The 12,085-nt window shown below is 41.3% G+C and overlaps 2 protein-coding genes across 4 annotated transcripts in view; both read right to left on the bottom strand.

The window, feature by feature from the left end:
- Nucleotides 1-6,870, bottom strand: part of arhgef10la (Rho guanine nucleotide exchange factor (GEF) 10-like a) — a 90,261-nt gene extending 83,391 nt beyond the window's left edge. For all 3 annotated transcript variants that reach the window (XM_029501744.1, XM_029501745.1, XM_029501746.1), the window contains exon 1: nt 6,531-6,870. The gene's annotated coding sequence lies outside the window, so the exon portion shown is untranslated. The remainder of the gene's footprint in view (nt 1-6,530) is intronic.
- A 3,816-nt stretch (nt 6,871-10,686) lies between these two features.
- The window catches only part of chd5 (chromodomain helicase DNA binding protein 5), a 34,029-nt gene continuing 32,630 nt past the window's right edge, over nt 10,687-12,085 (bottom strand). The window contains exons 38-39 of the mRNA XM_029501876.1: nt 11,574-11,700; nt 10,687-10,814 (exon numbers count right to left, since the gene is read on the bottom strand). Of these exons, the coding sequence (XP_029357736.1) occupies nt 10,687-10,814; nt 11,574-11,700 (255 nt within the window). The remainder of the gene's footprint in view (nt 10,815-11,573; nt 11,701-12,085) is intronic.

Genomic DNA, 12,085 nt, shown 5'->3' with positions numbered 1-12,085 from the left:
TTTTGTATGAAAGACTTATAAATTTTAAAATAGATCGATGCAATAAAAATCTGTGTTGTATAAAATAGAAGTAAAATGAACTCTTCACTGCAAAACATTTGATCTGAAGGATCGATTCGCTCAGTAGCAGTACTGTGTTGTGCGTAAAAGCATTCCAAGTTGAACATCTTGTTTTCAAATTGTTCGACATAACTATAGAAAGCCAAATGCATATTGCAGGTGCTTGTGAGATAGAAACATCTGACAACATAAACATGACATATGGCTGTTGAAAAGACAGTTAGATGAATCAAAGAGTCTGAGGAGGCTTAGTGGCAGATTAATTAAGTTATCCAAACACCCACTGATGAAAACAAGTGCCTTTAATTATGTAAGAGGCGATTTCCATCTCGTCTTTGAAAACGGCAGACTAGATATTTTAAATCGAAGCATATCAATGCATTAAGCATAAATGTATTATCTGTATTGGTGAATCACACATGCCATGTTTTGCACTGTTTTGGGCCTGTGTTATTTAAGCGAAAAGAAAGCATGTAAGTGTCATCTGTAATCATTTAAGTTAGATTCGCTGACATGTTTTCAAAATAAAATGGAAATTTTTCCATGACACATACCCCCCTGGAGGTATTAAATTGCTGCGATTGCTTCATTATTTCGACAAAGTAAGAATTTTCTATGAAATACGGGCCCCGTTTCTGAACATGTTGGTGTGTCACTCCTGCACTCGGCATCTGCTTTGCATTTTGATTCAGACTGAACTGCTGCCAGTGCTGGCGCATTGTTGGGCCTGATAGGGTAGATTGTTGGGCTCCTTTGGGAAAACGACAGTATGGAGCGCCGGCAGCTAAATACAGGCCACCCGAGTGGGAAAGCACCTTCTGAATTTTGTAGGCTGTGGATTGCAAAATTCATTGTCAGCACTTACTGTTTAACCTTAATACGAGGGCTGTCATGATGTCAGTTACTGCTCTCATTATCTTTTACAGCTGCCTGCCAGTAGCTCATTCTGGACAATGCGGTTCAGCAGCACTGATGGCTTTGAATTAAGAAATCTTCAAATTCTCCTAAAAAATACGAGTTTAGCAAAGAAAAAGGCTCCACCTCATTAAGAAGTCGTATCTTAGCCTGTTTATGAGAACAAAATGCAGCCTTTGGACCCAGTTACTGCCTCTGTACCACAGAGTTTCTACAGTCAGCCCACTCATTGGTCAAACCAACAATGACTCTTTTGTGGAGGGAAAACTTCTGCTCAGCCTCAGAAAGCATTGTTTCTACATTTCGTCACCGCTGCACTGATTAGCTCACAGGTCATCTGGACCATGGCCTCTCGCTCTATGGCATAGCTCATGCAAAGTCAACGTAGAAGAAATAGTATTTGGCAGAAGCAAGTAACATCCATTTGGACCGAACGTCATTTGGAAAAATGTCAAACATGAAGTTTAATTGAAAGTTAATTGGTATATACTTCCACAGATGGAGGCCATGCTGACTGAGCCCTCATTCTTGATTATTCACTGAAGCGAATGAGTAAACGTAAGTATCCTGACATCTCGGATGTAAATGACATTCTCATTTTTACAGTACACCAGTAACACAGCTGGTGCTTTAACTAAATGTTCACTTCACTCATACCAATCTGAAAGTGCAACACCAAAGTTTTTCATGCCTTCAGAATCTAAATGACAAGTACTCTGAGCAATTGCCATTGAGGGACGGCATTTGGACAAGCCATCAAAAAGACTCCATGTTAGAAAAATAAAGAGCCATGGGAGTGGTGCAGCGTGAAAGCTATTCTTGAGGGGAAAATAAGATACATCACAGAATAGAGATGAAACCAACTCCTACACACCCTGTCCCTGACCTACATAGAGCTCTAAAAACCAACGCTGTGTACCAAATGTGGTAATGAGTCTGTCGAAGGTATACAGAGGAAAGTGAGATATTTGTGCTCTTTCCCGGGCAACCAGGTCACACATTTGCAGTGTACACCCTGACTGAAAACATCAAACATTAAATTAGGTCTTGTTTTAAAAAGGTTCGTGGATTTACATATTTAGTGTCTGAAATGTTTTCTCTGTCATTTTATTTAAAGTTAAATTGTGCAATGTTTATTACTCAGTCAGATCTGGTGGGTATTTGACATCCTATTTATGCTGCCTGATCCCATCTCAGCTTTCTTTTGTACTGTTATTTATTTCACAGAGCGGTGTAGATGCTTCGTCTGCTTAAAAGAACAAAATTAAATTACAGCGTTTGAAAACAGAAAGATAAAAATAAAATGTTTTCGTGCCTAAATGAATATAGAGCTTTTAGTCAGGATTATGGAAATATGCTGGGCTGCATATTTAGTCCTCGCCAATGATTTACAGAGGGCTATGTTTGACAAACTGCGGACAAACTTCACAGTCAATGGCCAGCAGCAGTCGGGTATATCAATGGACAACGGCAGAGAACAGCAGCTGGTGACGGCTGAATAAACAGCGCTGAAAAATCTTAACAGAAAGCTACTGAGAGCAGTCCCACTTTAGGGTTTTCCTAAACAGCAAATAGCACACAAACACTCAGCAGACAATGAGAGAGCAGTGGACCATTGACAACAACAAACAGTGCCAGGCAGAGACGATTCTGCTCCCGGCGCTTGCTCCTTCTTGAGCTTCTCAGAGGACTTCCTTTCGAGAGATGTGAGTGTGACTCGGCCAATTTAGGAACTGCAAGCAGCTTCTTGAGTACAGATGGAATATGTCTTTCTTTGGCTGTCAAAAGGCATAACAATCTGAGTGGGAGGCCGGTCACAGACATTTTTGGATTTCACGTGATTCACTTTTAAACACAGCGTAGCCCCTACCAAAGATTTTGCTACACAGAAGAAGCCATGGCGCTTGTATTGTATATTATGACTGTTATGAAGATTTTAAATTTAACGTTAAATTCATTCCTGACGACTTCATGCCAAAGGCAGTAAGGAAAATCATATCGCAATACAAAAACAACATAAGAGGGTTATCCCTGCATATTTGATAGTTTTCCTCCTGGTTTGCCACCCTGTTGCAACATTCAGCGATATATTATTGATTCAGAACAGTGTGGCCTTCATGTGCCCTCTGTGATGGAGAGCGAATTCACTAATGTCTGTACACAACAGTTGTAATGTGCTGGAGGTGTCACTCTCACCAAGGACACGGGGGGAATAACCTCCACCTCCCATCTGTCATGTGTGCTCACAGCATAATGCTGTACCAGACAGGGTGTGTGTCTAATGTACTGTACAAACACCGAGCAGAGATAAGAATGTCCTGAATGTGTCACTGATGTGTGAAAAAATAAATATACGTCCAGGTCAAGGCTGTCCAATTAGTTAGATGCATTTGATACATTTTTTCATCAAAAGACATATTGAAGGTATTAAATCCTGTAACACCGTGATGGTGGTGTTGTAACTGCAGAGGCTTGACTGAACCCGTCCAAAGCTCACAACAGCTTGATGAATACCTTTTATAGTATTACTGTATCTGGATTTTCTTGTTTTCCCAAAATCAATCACACTGTCTCTTCTCTTCTCACTCTTGCTTTCATTTCCATGTTATATTATCCATATTATGGCACCTAAACCTCTTGCTACAATGTTATTTTCATTAGTTCACTTAAGAATCCATCAGTGGGCAAAGGCTGTGAACAAATGAAGTGAAGGACTGTGGCCTCTAGCAAATTAATTAAAGTCATTAGTTACTTAAAAGACTGCAAGGACTTGATTGGTGTCCTCACATTACTAATGGTGTTACATTAAAATTCAGATGTTAGAGAAGTGTGGCCACTAAACTCCTCTCATATCTCAGATAGAGATCGCTGTCATGTCAACATACATAACACCATAAAAGAAAACACCAGCAATTTCTCTTCTTTAAAGGTTCAGCCAACTGAAAAAGAGATTGTTAAAGTGAAAGTAGCAGAGGTCAGAATCTGCTGACATTTAGTTCCCGGTGGCTCAAGGTCCAAATAAAGTAAAGAGGTTGTTGGGTTTTTTTTTTGTTTGTTTTTTTGAGAGTTGAAGAGAAGCATACTTAGTTAGTTAGGTCACTTTATTGTCCACAACGTGGAAATTTGTCTTTGGTCTCACAATTACACAAGAGAACAGGATGCCACCACAGGGATGCAGGTCCGATCCCTTAAAACAAAAGAAAAACACAATAACAGCAGAAGGCATTGAGAAGTGTGAGGAGGGACATGATGTGAAGACAGGTAGAAGGGACAGGCTGCATACTAGTGTCCTTAAAACAATGGCAAGCTACTTATTGTTTGGTCCTCTGATGCTCCTTTATCAACACAATCAGCGGTTGGAGCTGCAGATGTGGCTCTGAAACACTGATGGAGGCCAGCAGGGAAGGGTAACAAAAATTATATCCCTTCTCTGACTCATAACTCAGTAAAATCCAAACACACAGAGCACACATTTAGAATGAGTGTGACTTTAACTTCACAAGGATACCATTATCTCACAAATACGGTTCTGTAAACACAGTTAGAAGTCACAGAAACTTTAAAAACCCCAGCCCTAATGCCACCCACAGTCCGATGCTCTCTGCCAGTTCCACGCCCGTGTCCTTCAAGCTCCCAAGCTGAGATGTCATCACAGTTATTTTCTCAGATTTGACACAATTTCTCCTGAGCCATGAAGACTTTGTGCTGTTCTCACATGTTGAGCAATCCTCTTGACACATGAAGTCCTCTTTTTGTGCAAAAAAAAAAAAAAACAAACTCTATCACACTGCTGTTGTTATCATAATTCTTACTTTACACAGAGAGAAAAGCTGAGCAACAAAATCACTTCAATAAGCTTTAATGAAAGCTCAGTGTTTGCTTGTAGCTCAGTAACCATAAGACTTCACCTACTGTAAGATCAAACATCCAAAAGACTTACTTGTCCAAACTGAGTTGAATCTGTTCCCTAATCCAAGTCAAAGCTCTACAACGACGTTTCTCTAGAGTGCGAAGTCAGCACACAAACGGGACCACAGAGTACAGAACTACATGTTATCTGAACTACATGTGAGATGAAACTCACAACTGAGCAATTCTGCAGTAAAAAAAAAAAAAAAAAAAAAAAAAAACAGGCGTGGCTGCACCTTTGATGCCATTCAAATGAGACATGAAAATACACTTCTGAATGAAAGTGCTCAGTTGTGCTTCAGGAAGAGTCACACAATGCTGAATTCATTCTTCTGACGGCGGCCCGGGATCTCAGGAAATTATTATGGGCTATTCTTCAGGCCAGTGTGGTTCAGCTGCTTTGGCCTTGAAGTTTGTTTTTAGAAGAGTCGGCAGGAAATAATCGAAGTCAAGTTTGGGAAACGTGCCGCAAGTCCAACAGCAAAATACTGTAGATAAGCCTCAATTTATAAACATCCCAAAAATGTCTTCCTACGAGTTAATTGCCTGCAATTCCCAAATGAATATGTGCTAGAATAAACTTAGAAGATAAAGATAACAATTTACTTTTACATGTAGCAGGTTTTTGACACTTATGTCACTTTGGTATGATATGATTTGCTGTGTATTTGGGAACCAAGTCCTTGCATGTAGTCATGATTGTAACAGTCTGAGTCTTGATGGTTGGATGGGGGGTGAAAAGAGAGAGAGCGTTTTCATTGATAGTGAGGTCTTTGTTGCAGCTTCAGGCCATGCGTGCATGGATTGTTAATGTCTGTTGGATGTGGTGGACTGTGACTAAGGAGAAAAAAATCTGATACAGTGAGTCCATGGAGTTTCTTAAAAGAAAGGCTCTTGGACATCCGGCAAGTGAGGCAGAAACTGTGCTCAGGCTGAAAATGCAAATTACTTGGTCAGAGGTCCCGTAGCTCACCCACCCCATCACCCCTCTCCTACCGGTCTCCCCTCTCCTTTCTGCTCTGAGTGTAAAGGCAGCGTGAAATCCATCCTGGGAGGGGCTATTGTACTCTGGGAAGCAACCGTCAAACTGGAATGGTTAAGAGCAGGCCCAGGCCAGGGGATCTCTTTTTATAGCCCCAGGCTTTGGGAGGGCTGTGCAGTGCTGCTGAAAAAAACAGCCGCCCAGAGGTGCGGGTCTGGGATGAGCAGCCAATCTCTCACTCATCCGTCCCGGTGTCTGTCTCTGCAAGTGCTGCTATCATAACAAGGCCTCACGCTCAGCAGCTCCGCCGGCTCTGTGAGGCTGATTCCGGTTTAATCGTCCATGATTGTGTGTACTCTGCCTAAAAGGGCCACACGGGCATTTGCCATTCCCATCCTCTCCTCTCATGCTCCACCTTTCCTCGTCCTCTAGCTACAGACGCTGTCTGTAGCTGTAGGATTGAGAGACAGAGAAACACAAAACCAGCACACCCACCCACCCCCAACTGCACTCCATCAATGGCCCCCTTGGACAAAGCTGCTGTCTCTGCAACATGCTAACCATGCTGTCAGGAAGGAGGGAGAAAGAGAGGAGACAGAATGAGGGAAGGAAAGACGGGACGTGTACGGAGGAAACCAAATATATTTATATATACGCCTCTCACCTCCTTGTCCTCAATAGTGTGTCCTCCAAGAAGCTTCAGGCACTCCCTGATGACCCTTTAATCCTGGTAGCCTCCCATAAACCTCAGTTTTTAGCACACTGCCGGGTCCAGCACACTCATCTTTATAGTCTCCTGTGAGGGCTGCGAGTGGCTGAGCACAGATTGGAATTCTCCTGAGCTGTTTACTTTCCCACAACTTCTCCCCTGCACCGTGTGCACTGGCAGCTCTGGATGAGGTAACCCTCTCTGCTCCCTCCCCTTTCTCTGCCTCACTCGACTCCCTGGTTCTTGTTTCTGCCTCTATCCTCCCACCCTGTCCCTCGCTTTTTTGGATGGGTCCATTCGCCCCTTCAGCCCCTTCATGCTGTCCTTTCTTTGGTTTTACTCCCTCCTCCCACACTCCAGACCCCTGCTGCTGTCCAGGCAGCAGCACAAAGCGGGGTGAGGGCTGTCAACCTCAGATGGCCAATGGGAGAGTGGCAGAATCGAACATGCAGCCAATGAGAAGCCTAGAGGTTGGAATTTGCACCAATCAGGGCAGACGTTCAGAACAAGGGGGCTGAACAAAAGGAATTAGGGCCAATGCTGTCACAACAGCACTTCCTGTGTGGGACTGCAGGTGTGACTGCACTGACACTGTGCTTGAGCTATTTATGTTAAAATCTCTTCAATGTTATTATTTTTGTTTTTATGAAGTTAATTTACAATGTGGATATGAGCAGAAGAGGAATGTATCCATGTTTACGCATTCATTTTACAGTGGCTTTAATTCATTACTTTGAGCTGTGCTTTTGACAAATAATGGTTATCTCATTATTTTGAAATTGTTAACTTTACACTACTTATTTTGCTACTTATTCAACTATAATGCGCGATATAACCAGTGCAGTGGCACTGTTGGCTTTGTGTTTTACTACCTAAACGTTTGGTGCAGCATTCACATCATTTAGCTACAAACACCCTACTGCAAGTATGTCATGTATTCAAAACGTACAAATCAAAACAAAATTTATACAGCACAAGAAAGATAATTATTTCTAATACTATATATTTAACATTATATAATGATTATTTGTGCGTTGTCTTATTGCTGTATTAGAATTTAATGTAGAAGAGTGCATGACTGCATTTTTTATATAGATATATATTTCTGTTTTTTGTCTTTAGGCTGCTTTCACTTCTCTGAATGAGTGCTGTCTGTCTTCTATTTTTGACCTTACTAACTACACCAGTGTGTCTATTTCTGCCTCTAATCACATTTACAGGGCTGCAAGCTCAGGCAGCTTGTGGCATGCAGCAGTTGAAAACTCTGCTCAATGAGCCTGAGGTGATGTGTGCGTCCAAGTGACAGTTGAAGTTGTCCACGTGTATGTGTCTTTTATTTATGTTCAGAAAAAAAGTCCTGCATCATTGTTGTTCAGAAGATTTATTAAAACACATTGAACAAATACACAGAATACAAATAAAAAGATGACAATTCACTTTTTCATTCAATTGCTATACAGCACAAATATCAGAACCATAACACTGCTTGGAGCTCATTGTCTGTAAATGCTAAATACACTACCATCTCCCCAAAGTGAACCGTCATATCAAACGCTTCACATGCTGTGCATTCACTGCAACAAAGGTGCCTTTTATCAGGGTCTTTTGGTAGCTTTTGAAGCCATGTTAATAAGCATGTACATACATTGTTAACATATTTATAGTATTAGACTGAAGCCTTTTTTTTTCTAACAGACGTTACATTCATACTTGACTTCAGTTTGATTGCATTTCATTGCAGTATGTTTTCGATGTCATCTTGTGGTCATCGCTCCAGAAGGAAAAGATATGATTTTGATTGATGAGCACATGTGGTGCACACTGCAGTTGTATGGCAACACCATCCAGCAGACATTCATCTTTTTTTTTTTTCACTTTGATACATAAATCTATAGGAGATGGACTTATCTCTGAAAAATCTTTCAAGTATTTACATGTTTCTGAGGTTCTATCTGTCGAGCAACCTAATACATGTCACGGTCAAGTAATTGATGAAATGAACAGAAACACGGTGAACAGAACGGCACTGGTTAACACTAACAAAGCGCAAAAAACTGATATGTGCACACGTTTCATCTCGTGGTGCTTTCAAATTGGGCTGGAAAATGTTCTGCAGCCTCAGTTTCATTCTCAGTTAGAGCATGTCTGAGAAATGGCAAGGAAGTTGCAATCACCTCAGGACAATCATTTGAACTGGCAAAAGGAGAGTAAGAAAATACAGTCACCAATTCTATACAGCACTTCTTCCTCAGTTTGGATTGGTCCAATCGCCATCTCAGCAATGTCAAATAAGTGCTGTGGTAATTGCAATAATAATACAAACAGGTAATGCCACTCGTCTTTTGAAAAAGAAAAAAAAATGACAAATGTCAATAAGAATTTGCACTTTCGAGTCCGAACATTCAAACAATGCCTTCATAAAAAAAAAAAAAAGAAAATGTAGTAAGTTTGAACTTATAAAAGATCTTTTTTACGAAGTGGACAGTCATTTTAGCACATAATAGTAGATGGAATGGACTGGATATGTAACTATATCATGCTAAAGTGCCCTCACACCAGGTAAAGTGATGGACGACGACAGACACCGGAACATAACTGAGGAAGTGGGAAGTGAAGACATCATCCAGAGTAATGTTGTGCAACATTGGTCCTTAAAAAGCTGATATACAGAGAGTATTCCTTCAAATACGGGCTCATACTGCGGCACTACCAATCACAGTCTTCGCCTCCGCGGAGCAAAGACACTGCATCGAGGAACAAATCATACTGGATCATCTTCTTTAATGGCACCAAATGCGTCTAACTTCACCTTTAACATAAAGAGAAGCAAATAAAAACTCCTTTTGCGACAAATACAAGACTCTTCAGTTTCTTATTCAGTTCTAACAAGCAAAGGGAGCTGGGAAAGTCCCTGGGATGTAAGTGAAGAAAAAACAAAAAGCCGCTCTCCACTCAGGACCGTGTTCTCAGTTAGGCCTGAACACTGAAGCCCTGCATGTGGACGGAGACCAGATGAGTTCCTGTTTATAGTGCAGTCCCACTGGTCATGGCCCCAGGGTTAAGCTCTACAGCCACTACTACCATTCAAATATAGAAAGAATCACAAATATTGTACCGTACACAGAAATACTCAGTCTTCTCTGAAATGTGCTAAAAATCATTTTTGCCTCAGTTTCTTCCGCGCTGCCCGATCTTCATATACGATATGATACCAAGCCAGGCTTCTTATTTCATCCATGTATGTATACATATTTCACTATGATTATACCTATGTGAGGTAAAATAAACAGCAGTCTCTGAGTATATACAGTACAAGAGGCCAACCCTCACAGGTACTGCATTCAAGTCTATCTGCTGGTTTGGCAGACATGACTTTCTCCAAATTACCAGCGGGTGGCAGCCTTTAGAGGATTCAGAAAGACTGTGTCCAGCTACTGCATACATGAGAATAGTTTTTGATGCTTTCAAATCAATACTTCATCCACGGGTTACTACATGAATGACAAAAAACACAGATTCATTTAAAGTAACAATATTGGCCCTCAAAAAGAAAAAAGAAAGCAAAAAAAAAAACAACAAAAAAACACAATCTCATATCAAAACCATGACTGAAGACATCCTTGACTCCGTTTCCTCTTCACAGAGAAAAAGCTCCAGTGGGGCACAGTCACAGTGTACAATGAGTTGGTGGATGAATAAAAGCAGCAGAATGAAACAGTCGAGGCTGGCACGAATAAAACACACATCCCAAGATTAGAAACAAGAGCATCAAAAACTCAGCAATGCCAACTTGCTTGAGCTCTGGCTTGTAGTGAAGCGCAGAAAAAAGAAAGAAAAAAAAAATCCTCTGTCAGGGAAGCTCCTCCTTTTTTCCTCCTAATCTATGATCCTCAAAAGACAAAAGTGCAATTGTTAAGATAGATACATCTGCATTAATCAAAAAGTTACATCGCCTTAACCGTAGACAGCAGAGAGCTTGATTTTTGTAGATTCAGAGTCAGGAAGGAGCAGGAGAAAAGAGGACGATGTGGCGGAAGAGATGGGCAGCTGTCATCCATACAGATGCCATGCCTGGGAGTTCCTGACCTCAGGTCAGTGTCACACAGCTTGGCTAGTCCTCAATGCAGATGACATCACTAGGTTTGCCTGACTTGAGGTCAGGCGTTGCCACGTCCCTCAAGGAGTCCAGAGACTTCTTGTCCAGATGGCTTGTTGGTGGTGGGGGACCATTGGAGGACACTGGGGGAGGAAAGAGTTTCATTGTTTATTAGTTCACGAAAGCGAAGTGTGGCCTGAGGTGAGATATCAGTAAAACAGAAACGAGAAAATTCGACATTCATTCATCTTCAACCGCTTTATGCGTTTCTGGGTCACAGAAAATTCTACGTTTCAATGATAAAATTCAAAAGTATCCTGGGATAGTCTCCTCTTTGTGGAAAGTACAATAGGTCACAGCTGAATCAACACTTCAGCCTGTGAAATGTGATAAATGCCGAAAAAAAAAGTTGCAAATGAAAAGGAAATAAAACCGGAAAGTCAAGAATCAATCCATTTCAGTAGTTATCCAAAAAATTACTGAAAGACCACGTCTACTCTATAAACATGGCACATGTTGTTTACTGCAGCACATGTCAAATTTAAATAGAGTAATATTGTCCAAATTGTTCCTCAGTGATAATAAAAATGATCAAATCCACTGCAATCTATCCGTTCATTCTCTGTATCTATCTATGACCAGTAAAACTAAACCTGCATGGAGAACCTGGAGAGAACTGACGCAGGAACAGGGAGGGAGCATTCATATCCATCAATCATACCAATCATTTTAATCATATGAAAAATATCTAACATCTAGTTTGTCAGAATGTCAGAAATCAGAACTGAAGAGCTTTCCGGTCGGGCCGCGTTCACTGTGACTGATTTCTATCAGTGAAGTAAAGCCCACATTACACCTCACACTTATCAGAGCTGAGGCGTCACAGGAAAGTAGATCCTTACCGCTGACGTAGGGTCCCAGAGGCATCTGACTGTAATTGACCATGGGCTGTCCACCCGGTCCCCTGAATCCTCCACCGAAGCTGCTGCTGTACATCTGGGAGCAGCCAAACCCGCCCTGGCTGAAAGGCTGAGGAGCAGACGTGAAGATCTGTAAGCAGTTTTTAAATATTTGGCAGGTTTGGCTATTTTTTTTTTTTTTCACATACTGGAAAAGTACATTGATATATACTTGTATAAATACATATAATCAGAACAAAAGGAAAACGTGCCAGATTTCCAACTGTTTCCCTGGTTACAATAAGAGTTGGCATGGCAACATCAGAGCACGTGACCAATCATGCGGCCTGTTGTATAACAGTGAATAAAACACACACTCAGTTGTGGTGAACAGGTGCAGGAGGGATGAAAGTAATGAGACAATGCAGTCTCTGTTAAATCTTTTGGGACTGAAACAGGGAGCTCAGTGACGAAACTATTGTGTTTTTTCCCACAATCCACCTGGGGAAACTCTT

This window comes from Echeneis naucrates, chromosome 5 (genome assembly GCF_900963305.1).
Source record: "Echeneis naucrates chromosome 5, fEcheNa1.1, whole genome shotgun sequence".
In the NCBI taxonomy this organism is placed as follows: Eukaryota; Metazoa; Chordata; class Actinopteri; order Carangiformes; family Echeneidae; genus Echeneis; species Echeneis naucrates.
This window is presented reverse-complemented; position numbering and strand designations above follow the sequence as displayed.